Genomic DNA, 12,024 nt, shown 5'->3' on the forward strand with positions numbered 1-12,024 from the left:
CGTGGGCCTTGACCATCGGGCAAACGCTCCTTCATTAGATTATTGATGCTCCTCTGACCCCAGCGGTCTTTCCTGCCCAAGTGCAGGGGGGCTGGACCCCATGATCTTGTAAGGTCCCTTCCAGCCCCTAACATCTGTGAATCTATGAAATTAGGAATCAAAATCTAGACACTGATTTAAAGTCTCTGTAAAGTACGGAGGCAGGTGGATGTCGACCGTGTTGAAGGGAAAGATTTCTGAGAACGGGCTCCGGCCTCGCAGCCTGGCTCTCTGCAAATGTCCCTCTGGGATACAGGCAAAAAACCGAGGACTCAGCAAAATATCCTGGCCTGCACCAAGCAAGCCTGCTAGGACAAAAATAGATTTCTCTCTATTCCTGTAGCGGCGTGTTCCTCTTCTGCTTCTCTCTCTGCGGAGCAAAGATCTCTGGGTTTTTTTCCTCCCTCTTGATTTCATGTGTCCTCAGGATCCCTGTGCCATACACCGCTCCCGGTGGCAGAGGATGCTCTCAGGTCTGTCCCTTTGCATCTAGGAAGGATTTGCGAGAGGTTCAGCTGGGCACACGCGTGAGCATCAGTGACATGGCATTCATGGCATTTCCCTCCTCCGGTACAGCGCAAGGGGCACGCTGCTTTGCCTGAACGCTGCTCTAGTTTGTAATGTTCTTCAGGGGAAAGGGCTTTACACCAGGTTGCTATTTTTAGGTTTTATTTCCTAGCTGTGCTGCTCCGATACGGTCCAGCTGAGAGCTCAAAAGGCAGCAAGCCCCATTTACAGAGAGATTCGTTGCCAGATCTCCAAGGCTGGTAGGGGCAGGCAGATGTAGGTAACCCAAAGGGATGTGGTCAACGGCACAGATGATAGGTAGATGCCTATATCCCATTAGAAGTCAATGAGGTTTCATAGATTTTAGGGTCAAAAGGGACCTATTGGGTCATCGAGTCCAACCCCCTGCCCCGGGCAGGGAAGAGTGCTGGACTCCGCTCTCCACATTTCTCCAGGTCGATGGGCATCTGTCTCTTGGTTGCAGTGCTTTGCCCAAGGCAAAGATGAGGTTGGCTAATGTGATATTTGGAGATGCCTTAAAGGGTTTGATTTCCCCCATCCGCCCCCAGTTTCAGTCTCCGTTTCTATTCCCGGATCTGTCTCTACATCCAAGCCCTCAACAAGAGACCCAGCTCAGTCCTTTCCAGCAGCAGGCCACGTCCTTCTCTCTAATAGCCCCATTCACCTTCCTTCTCCACGACTGACCCTTCTCTCTCTCTTCGTAGCTCGTCCACAAATGGCAGGGGACATTGGTTTGTCCCGTGGTACGGTTGTAGTTGGTGTGTTGCTCCCAAAGTTGGCCTGTTGACAAAGCTGGAGTCTTAAGAGTGCAAAACATAGTCCCGGCCAACAGTTTCTTATGGGTGGCCTTGGCCAAGACTTTCAGTGGCTAGCAGGTATGGTTTTATGTAGTTACTTGGCTTTGACCTCAAGGAGTGATGGGAGGATTCGTTGGATAGTGTTTGGACCTTTCTTTGAGCACGAAAAATGCAGTGTGCTGTTGAGCGGCAGGTTGCCCTGTGGGATGGGGACTCTTCCAAGACATGGGAGACCTGGGTCCGGTTCCCAGCGAGCAGCTGCGTCGTCCGCTGGCTTGCGTGGTGTGTGCATCCCAGTTCAAGAATGCAAATGAGTAAGTTGTTCCCTGTGAAATGTTGACTCTTGAAAAGGGATGGTTTAAAGTGCTTGTCTCCACCCTTCGGTCTACTCCCAGTTGCTAAACAGTGCTCGCTCTCGTAAATCCAACTTTCCGCCGGTGCTTTCCTTCCACGACACGGGAGCACACCGTGTGCAGTTGTTGCTTGCTGTGTTATTTTCATCCGTGGGATTGCTCTGATTCATGCACAGCAGTTGATTACCTAGAGAAGATTTGTATTGAACGACTTGTGCTGACCTCTCGACCCCCCAGATGTTTGCCTCGCACTCCTTGCACGGACGTAAAAACTACCCGTGTCTTGTCTCCAGTAGGAACTTACCGTGGGCCAGCTCTCTCGGTGTCAGCACACACCCCAGGGGAGACATCGCCTGTTTAATGCACGCTCACGGAAGCCCTGCGTTGTGGGTTTTTTTCAATATTGACATAGCTAAGTTGGCAAACATTGCATTATTTTGTTTGCATGTGCAGTGCCTGATATGGAGGCAGGAGCCAGGGGAAAGCTGATCCCCGTGCTGCTGGATCTTGCTGTACAATCCAGGCCTGAGGCGCTAAAGTCATTGGGGCACAGACGATGCTTTTTCCTATTTTCTGTGAAGTGCCTGTTGCCCTCTCTGGGTCATAGAAATAATCAGATGTCTTTACTTCTGAGCATACACAACACGAGTCTGAACTTGCGGGCTGTTCCTGGTTATTCCCCTTCTACCTCATTTGATGGGAAGAATTTAGGAAACACATCTGGATACTTTAAACAAAATAGTGGTGGTTTATTTGAAAATGCTGATTTCTTGAAGTATACTGTGCGTCTTTGAGGAGGGTAATATAAATGCTTTCGTCTCCATAAACGAATCCCTCAATAAGTAGGACTTTTGCCTTGCGTATGTATTGGCTAACGTTTTGCAATGAGGTCAGATCTTGCAGAAAAATGCAATACATACCAAGTTGCACAAGAAGATGCTTGAACTTTTGTCTCCTGCCTCCTCTATTCCAAAGGCTGTGCATGCATCATATCCTTTGGTCAGAGACCCGGGTCTGTATTAGTGCTTATTAATTTATTAAACGTTAGGCTTTGCTCAATATGAAATTATTTTCAGCTGGGGCAATTATTAAACGGATGTAAAGACAAGCTCTTCACTTGACTCGTCCTCTGATGAATGACAGCGCTAATGAAAGCTGATCAAAGTAACCCTGCAAAAGCAAGCAAGAATAATGGGGCCAAACCTTGATCCCATGGAAATCAACAGAATTTTTCTCCTGACATCAATGACACGAAGTCCTGAGTCATTGAGAGCACACGGGACGCTTTCAGTGAATGAAAGTAAAAATAGCCAGGCATGCAATGTCAGAAAAGGCACAGGCTTAAATGTTTCGTGCATTCATCCTATTTACACTGTCAGGGACCTGCAGTATATAAGAATATACATGTTTCTTTTAGTTCGGACTAGTGCAAATTGAGTATTTTTGATTTTTAGCCATCATTGGCTGTGCCCTCATAATCTATCCAGCGCATGCCTGCTTTCTCTCTCTCTCTCTCTCACACTATAATCTATATAAAATCATGCTGACGTGCCAGACTGGTACTGCAACAATCACGATATGCTAAAGGTGGCTTTATAGCAGCCTCTTCTATTTAATTTTAGAAATCTAATCGTTGTACATGCGGACAATCATCTCTCTAATGCATGTGGCGCTGGGCCATGCGAGATCAGCTGGGCTGACTTCAGTTTTATTTGCTTTGGCTGTGCATTCATTAAGGAACTTGGACGTTATAAAATTAAGGAACGGGACATTATTAAAATGCCCGGTAGACTTTATCATGCATCATTCTCCGCCACTTCTGCTCCCAGCAGCAACCTGCAAGCTCGTTGTATCGGCGGTGCTGGGAAGTACCAGAGGGATTTGCAGAAGGGGGAAATAAAACTGTAGTCTACTTAAAAAGAGATCAGGCTGACCATCCCCTATAGCCCAATTGAAAGAAGGTATTAAGACACTGGTTGTTCATCTTTAACATGACCGATCATTGGTCAAATTGATTAAATGAAGAAATTATATGTACCCAGGGAAACTATTCTTGGGTGTGACCTTTCAGTGTTTAATTTCATGAGGCAGAGATGAGTGGAGGATAACTTCCCTCTTTACACTGCTAACCACGTATTTGCTTTGCTTTCTCTAGAAGCCGCGGTTCCCATTTGTGCAAAGGACATCAGCGACGATTTGCTGAAAGAGTTTGCTTTCCTCTCTGGTGAGTACGGTGCACTCCTTCCTTCATGCTTTCCATGCAAGGTAATTAAATACCCTGGATGAACTTGCTCACTCTTTGGCAAAACGATGCCGTACGGGAGATACACATCAGGTAGCCTCCAGGGCCACTGGAAGTAGTGTTGTTAAAGCGTTGTGCTGGCTTGAAAGAGGATCTTCGGTTTCTTCCCCAAGCTAGGCTATAAAATATTACCTTTACACTTTCCAAGCAAACCAGTCTGTTGCTCTGAAATATAGTTGTCATCTGGTGGCCAGTTCACATGAACTTACCCTTGTGTTCCCGGCTTCTTTGTTATCACACCCAAAAGGTGCTGTAAGGAGATTAAGGGATATATCTGGTAAAGAACCAGCATCTAATGCACGTGTGGGAGCTGGGCATTGGTGTTGAAGGCTAGAATTTGGCCTGTAATACTGAATTAAAACCAATCCGGGGGAGGTTCTTGGTTTTCACTCCATCCTGCTCACAATGAGCTCCTTAGAGAAGGGTGCTTTCCAGAGTCTTATTTAAAATCCCATGATTGTAAGTACTGTAAGCCCCGAGGGTGGATTTCTGTTTCCCGTTGTGTGCCAAAGTGACAGTGTTTTAGCTGCATCGGTGGTGTTTTTTGGCACTTCTCTCCAGGTAGCGATTCTACCTCTCCTGCAGCATGGACACATACGCATGCATGTGCAGCAGGCTGCACACTGGCCTTGCAGCTGTGTGCCTAAATGTGCACGCCCGTTGTGGGCACAAATGTGCATCCAAGCCCTGACTTGCCCTCACTCCTCTCCCAGACACGCACTTACGCGCACACGCATGGATGGCTCAAAAGGAGCAGGACAAGTTTCTGTCTTTAGCGTGCTAAGATGAATGGTTACGGGGGTAGATGAATATTTTCCGTTTTAACTTGTGCACGGGGTTTTTTTCACTGCCTGGCATGTTTTCCAAACAGCGTGTACAGAGAAGCATGTTCTGTTATTTCTAGGTGGCCGAGGGAAAGACAATGGCTGGATAATCACCTTTCCGGAAAACTCCCAATTCAACAAAGTGTCCGAAGAGGTTTTTACAAAAGTCTTAACATACTTGACTTCGGTCCCAAGGTACAGCACTGCTTTCCAGCTTCAGTTGCCCATTGGCAAAGGCTTCCACCAGGTGGGGTGTCAGGCATGATTTGGGGTATCACTTCCTCGCTGTGAGCAACTTCCACTTGCAAAGCCAGGTAGAAGACAAGTTAAAGACAGGTAGAAGACAGGTTAAAAGGAGCTGAATGGCTTTGTAATGCTGAGCCGGAGCAGACATCTCCACTGCACAGTGCATTGCTGGATGCTTGTTCTGATCTGCAGTCTGGAAGCAGTATATCCTCAGCAGTGCAGTGCAGTGCAGTGCAGTGATGTGCAGTGCTCCACTTAGGCTAATCAGTCATGCTTGTGCAGCTATGCTGCTTCTGGGACCCGGGTTAGTATCTCTGCCCTCTGCTGCGGAGACGTACCAGCTCATTCGGCGCCTGCACAGGTATCTCTACCCAGTGCCACCCGGTGCAATGCAGATGTAACCGTTGTGTTCATTTACATATAGGATGCCTCCAACCCTATAATAAAAGGAGACTCTGCCTCTATCAATTGCCAGCTTGTTTGTATACCATTCATTTACCCAATTAAAACAATAATTTGTGGCACAGCTTTGCTTAAGCTTAGGTATGTATGGTCACTTAAGTCTGATGTGCCGCTGCTGAGTCATACGGTAATATTTTGAGGCATGCAAGTGAGAGAATTGCAACTAGGGGATAATATTTAAGGGAATAAAGGCATTACGCTCCCCTATTGCACCCCTTCCTTTGCCACCGCACGCATGTTGATTCATCTTCACCCAGCTGCCCACGTTCAGCACCTAGATTGCTAGTTGTTCATTATTTCTGCTTCTCATTGCCTTCCCTTCGCATCCTTTCACCTCCTCCTGCCCCAGCCCTCTCTCACACTTTGCTTGGATGTTTTGCCTTTGCTTCCTACCCTGCCAGGCAGCTCCATGTCCAGCAATGATGGAAACATCATCTTGTCCCGGCAAGATGTTTGATTCTCGTTCTCTTTACAGTAGGAGCAAGGCTCATCCCCTCTGCAGTTTTGCATCTGACTGTACATTACCACTACACCATTGCTATAATTGGTTGCACAAGGGTTTTCTCCTGAATGTAACATCTGCTGTTCTGCATTGGTATTGCAAATAAATACAAGCGCCGAAACCATTCGCTATTCCATATTTTACTCCTAATTGGTCAAACCCTATTGAAATGAATGAGGGCATGATGATTCAGATGTCTATTTAGCATTTCAGGGGTAACAGCTCAGAATGCATCTTTCTCTCATCTTCTTGCCATTGTGGGAGCCTACTTGGTTTTTGACTGCATGCATCTGCTTTGACTACAGTGAGGCTGCACGGGCTCAGAAACCGGCTTAGTTGCAAATGGTGAGGGGTTAGAGCTTGGGTTTGCACTATAAAAGTAAGGACGACTAGAAAGGAGCTTGAAGCACGCTGATGGTTCGCTGCAGTTATCCTTCTCCAGGAGGATTCATGCTATGGGAGGTAAATGAAATAGCACCGGGCAGTCCTTGGTGAGAATGCACTGATTTGGTCTTAGTGTCAAGCTAAAAGCACTGCCATTGGACTGGAAACCTGATAAACCTGCAAGCCCTGGATTGCAAATGGCCAAAGACAGGCTCCGTTGGGAAGATCCACTTTTGCATCAGGTTACAGGACATCCGGGCTGTCTGGGACTTTTGCTGTTTGTCCAGAGGGAAGCGAATAAAAACAAGTTAGCAGGTTGAGGGAGGACTGTCCAGTGTCCTTATTGGGCACATCTACACATTCATTAATTCACAGTAGTCACTGCACATCTAATTGAGTACTTGCTTAATTAAATGTGGGGTAACTACAGTTACTGAGCAGTAGCACATGTTTTTTTTCATGACACTTAATGCGCAGTAGCTTAATAGTACCATACAATAGTATATTAGCACAGTTTTTGCCCGGCATGCTACTGCGCCGTGTTATTAGGCTACTGCGCATTAAGCGTCTCATGTAGATGCGCCCATTGCGCCTCAACTAACTGTAGAGTCCCGGGTTTAGAGCTCACTGTGATGCTTCCATGCTGCAGACTGCGATCACTTCATATGCTTTTGCTGACTCCTAAGATGATATAGTCTGCCTGATTCCTCTAGTTTTTCCTTTGCATTTCTTGCCATCTTTCTTGATGATGCAGCTTTCATGAATGGCATGTTTTGTTTGGGGCTTTTTTCAGTTTATTGATCGTTCCAAAAATTTGGTGGGAGGGGAACTTTGTTTCGGGGCAAACTGAGCCAAAAATCTTCTGAAGCTTTGAGGGGACTTGGGAAGTCCAAAACAATTTTTGATACAAGATAAAACGGCTCGGTTTTGAGCGTGCTTTCTGTTTTCTAAATACATTTGAAGGAAACGTCAAAACAGAAGGTACCTTCTCATCAAAATACCCAAATCTTGCATTTTGAAAATCTCAAAAATCTTTCTTTTCTGTATTTATTTTGACACTATTTAGCAAAACTGACGTGACTTTGTGAAACAGGTTTAGCAACACCAAATTTCGTGTTTTCCCGAAGGGGAGGGAGAACATCTTTTTTGGTTAAAGCTTGGTCAAAATGTTGCTCAGCTCTAGATGATACTCCAGACGTACCTGGAGACACCTCATCTGTTTTTTTACGTTTAAACTCCATGAATGGCACATGCCACGTACAACCTCGCACTAACTTCTACTTTCTACCGGGGGGACTGAGAACGTATAAAGCCAAGCCCAGGGGATCCCCGTGATCTCAGAAACGACCACTGAAGGTGAAGGCATGTGTCACGTTTGCAGGGCGATTTGGGGAATGCATGCACTGAAGTTTATGCTGCTGCTTTTGTACAATAAGAAGACTTCTAATGCTGTCCTGTCTGGCACAAGCACTAATTTATTTTAGATATCTTGGTAAAAAGGACAATGTTGCATAAAAGCCAGGGAGGGAGCATCCCTTTAATGTGCATCTTATTGCCATATTAAGTGACTTATTTTTAAAAGAAAGCCAGCTTGCCAAATATTGGCTGCCATGTTGTAGTCCTAAATAATTTGCATTAAAATCTAAAGCTGCTCATGCCAAACTCGGGAGTTTTTTACAGCCTGTTTGCATTTGGACCTGCGAATACCCACATCCCCAGGGACTTGTTTGCAGATGCCCTGCTCCCGTGCCTTCCTACAGCCGTGATTCCAACTTGTCATGCAGGCCGTGCTTCAGATGCGTCTTATCTGCAAATTAAACCCATGTAGGAGTTGAAAACAGATTCTCCGATTGGGTGATACTGTAGAGAAACAAAACCTTACCTAGGCACATGTCATCCCCAACAGTGTAGCATTACTGATACAGTACTGCTCCCTCAACTAGTAAAGCTGGGATTTTGCAGAGTTGCATAAGGGAATTGGTCATCTGATTCTTAAATACAAATGACGTTGCCAATGGATAGCAAGAGCTTTGCCTGTTGCAAAAGTCAAGGTTACTATGGGATAACAACAAAGGCAGTGCATTGAATTTCTTTCTGAACCCCATGGTAGATGATTTTTTGTTTTCTAATGAAATGTCGGTGCTTGTGGAAAGTGCTAGGTGTACTGTGTTCAGCTGCCTACTCTTATTCCTGTGAATGCAAGGGTATGCTCTCAGACACTTACCTGGCCACTTGGTATTTTCTTATCTCATAGTCAACATGAATCTGACACCAAATTTATCCTAATCCTGGATAGAAGATTGGACACATGGACGTCTGTTAAAATGACTCTCCAAAGGATAGCAGTAAGTCCTTTCTTACAGTTAAATGTTGATTTAACGCATTACGTTGGCATGGATGTTTTGTTCCCAAGTTTGAAGACACAAGAAGCCCAGAGCTACGAGTGACTTAACTCAAGGTACTTCTTTGGTTCTTTTCACATCACTAAAATTCAGAAATGATCGTGTTCCTAATTCGGATGTTTCAGTTGCTCGGGCATTTAGTTGATTGCTCATGCAGTTTAGCGCCTTGATCCGCGAGATGAATGTTTAAAGAATCTGGCACCCCACATTTCTACAAAGGTGTCCTGATTATTAGCTGCAAATGTATCTTATTAGCACTTTATTTGTATTTGAAAGTTTTAGATCTTGCAAAGTACATTTAAAACCACTTTCACGCTGTGGGGGTGGGGGTGTTCACATACATAGGTAGAGAGACATGTATAATCAGAAAAAAAATCTATCATGAATGTTGTATGTACCGGCTACGTATCGGTTTGTGTGGATGTGTAAGTATGTATAGAAATTGTGTGCAGGACCAGAAACAGTGGGCGCAAACTGATTGAGGATCCCTTCAGACTAGACATAAGGAAAAACTTTACAAGTCGAGCGCCGAGGGTTTGGGACAGGCTTCCCCTAACATCCATCTCTGAAACTATGAAGTGCACACGCGTGCACACAACGTAAGAAAATGTTTAACATAAACCTTCCATGCATATATTTTATACCATTGGATACTGAACAAATCTCAGCAGTAACCTTTTTCCACTGCTCAGCCTTTTGCAAAATTGTGGGCATTTATATAGTAAATGGAAGTTGTACCAAAAAGCTCAGCGAACACATCAGATCTGAGCTGGCTGTACTACCGAGGGAGGTAAATAGAGGTGTTCCAAAAATGTCGGTATCGTCATCGTCTCTCCCTGTAATAAAAAGAGGAATTTGAGATATGCGGAGTTGCAGACCCGGCTGATAATAAGCAGCGAATGAAGCAGACAGAATTTACTGAGTATGAATTGGCTCCCGGGTCAGGTCTTAAGCCATAACACGTGTGCAGCTGCTGGCTGCAGCTGAATGTGGCATTAAAGATGTCGGTGGGCATTAAGGACACTTTTGGTGACAGGCACCATGAAGTCAGTGTTTCTACATGTTCGTACATCCTGAAAGAGGTTTTCTCGTCGCTGTGAATATATAACGCCAGGTTCTCTTTGCAGGTTCTGATTTTTCTGTATGTTGTGTGTGCAAATAGCTACTTCCCAGTTTCACAGCTCACTAATCAGTAAAGGAAGGGCTACACGGGTTTCGATGTTCGGGTTGTTGAATAAGTCGTGACTTGCAGAGTCCTGCTGCCCATGGGTAGGTGGTGCCTGCAGGTATCTTCTGGGCCTTGCATGACAGCTGTTTAAATTGTTTGACAACAGGGTTTTCAAATGAAGGGTGTACTTGCCTGTGCTGGGTTAGCATCTGCAACGAACGGCTGCCCTGCTAGCTGAGCGCAGGAGGGCGGAGGAAAGCAGGGTCTTCCCAGCCTAGCCAGACCGGCAGTGCATCTAGCTGAGTGGGGGAGAGCTGGGTTTGCCCAGGCCTGGGGCATGGGCCTGGCTGAGCCGGGAAAGCGCCACGGAGAGGACAGGCAGCCAGGTTCATTGGGCCAATGTGATATCTTTTATTAGACTGACTAAATAGTTGGAAAATCTGCTCTTTGCAAGCTTCTGGGCACAAACACCCCTCTTCCAGCATAAAAATAATTTATTTTTTTTGCATTGGTCTAATAAAAGGTATAATTTCTGAACCAAAATCTAGATTTTTGCACTTCTTCAAGCATAGGCAGATCTGCTGTTGCTTCGTGTGCTCTCCTGGGTGGAATAGAAACCAGCGTGCAAAGTGCAGGTGGGTGAAAATACAAACCCGTGGCAGTGAGGATCAGGGACAAGACACCCTCCAGGGCAGGGTGAGACTCTCCAAGATGGGATGAGATCCCCTCCAGGGTGGGATGCGACCCCCAGGGCTGGATGAGACCCCTCTAGGGTGTGATGAGACCCTCCAGGGAGGGATGAGACCCTCCAAGATGACACACCCTCCAAGGTGGGATGCAACCCTCAGGGCTGGATGAGACCCCTCTAGGGTATGATGAGACCCTCCAGGGATGGGTGAGACCCCTCCAGGGCTGAATAAGACTCTCCAAGATGGGATGAGACCCCCTCCAGGGTGAGATGTGACCCCCAGGGCTGGATAAGACCCCTTTAGGGTGTGATGAGACTCCTCCAGGGCTGAATGAGACCCTCCAAGATGGGATGAGATCCCCTCCAGGGTGTGATGAGACCCTCCAGAGAGGGATGAGACCTTCCAAGGTGGGATGAGATCCCCTCCAGGGCTGAATGAAACCTTCCAAGATGGGATGAGATCCCTTCCAGGGTGGGATGGGACCCCTCTAGGGTGTAATGAGAGTCCTCCAGGGTGGGGTGAGACCCTCCAGAGCTGAATGGGACCCTCCAAGGTGTGATGAGACCCTCCAGGGAGGGATGAGACCTTCTAAGGTGGGATGAGATCCCCTCTAGGGTGGGATGAGACCCCTCTAAGGCACGATGAGCCCCCTCCCCAGGGCAGCATGAGACCCTCCAAGGTGGGATGAGATCTTTTCCAGGGTGGGATGCGACCCCCAGGGCTAGATGAGACCCCTCTAGGGTGTGATGAGACTCTCCAGGGAGGGATGAGACCCCTCCAGGGCTGAATGAAACCCTCCAAGATGGGATGAGATCCCTTCCAGGGTGGGATGCGACCCCTCTAGGGTGTGATGAGACTCCTCCAGGTTGGGGTGAGACCCTCCAGGGCTGAACGGGACCCTCCAAGATGGGATGAGATCCCCTCCAGGGTGTGATGAGACCCTCCAGGGAGGGATGAGACCTTCCAAGCTGGGATGAGATCCCCTCTAGGGTGGGATGTGACCCTCCAAGGTGGGTTGAGCCCCTCCAGGGCAGGATGAGCCCCCTCCCCAGGGCAGCATGAGCCCTCCCCAATGCAGGATGACCCCCGCAGGGCAGCATGAGCCCCTCCCCAGTGGGTCGAGCCAGATGCCGGGCAGGATGAGCCCGTGCCGGGATGCAGGATGCTCTCCGGTGGGCGCGGGGCCGGCTCCACCTTAAGAAGCGCTGTCGCTGGCGGCGGGCGCGGAGCCGCTCGCACTGCGGAGGACCAGGCGCGGCCGGGCCGCATCCCTGAGCATCCCCGGGCCGGCAGCCACAGCCATGGCCGAGGCCGGGCCCCCCCGGAAC

General features: G+C 47.5%; 1 protein-coding gene across 1 annotated transcript in view; it reads left to right on the forward strand.

Moving 5' to 3' along the window:
- The window catches only part of MCF2 (MCF.2 cell line derived transforming sequence), an 80,155-nt gene that overhangs the window by 10,532 nt on the left and 57,599 nt on the right, over nt 1–12,024 (forward strand). Inside the window, 3 exon segments of the mRNA XM_025212729.1 lie at nt 3,873–3,941; nt 4,924–5,038; nt 8,692–8,789. Of these exon segments, the coding sequence (XP_025068514.1) occupies nt 3,873–3,941; nt 4,924–5,038; nt 8,692–8,789 (282 nt within the window).

This window comes from Alligator sinensis, unplaced genomic scaffold, assembly GCF_000455745.1.
Source record: "Alligator sinensis unplaced genomic scaffold, ASM45574v1 scaffold1584_1, whole genome shotgun sequence".
In the NCBI taxonomy this organism is placed as follows: domain Eukaryota; kingdom Metazoa; phylum Chordata; order Crocodylia; family Alligatoridae; genus Alligator; species Alligator sinensis.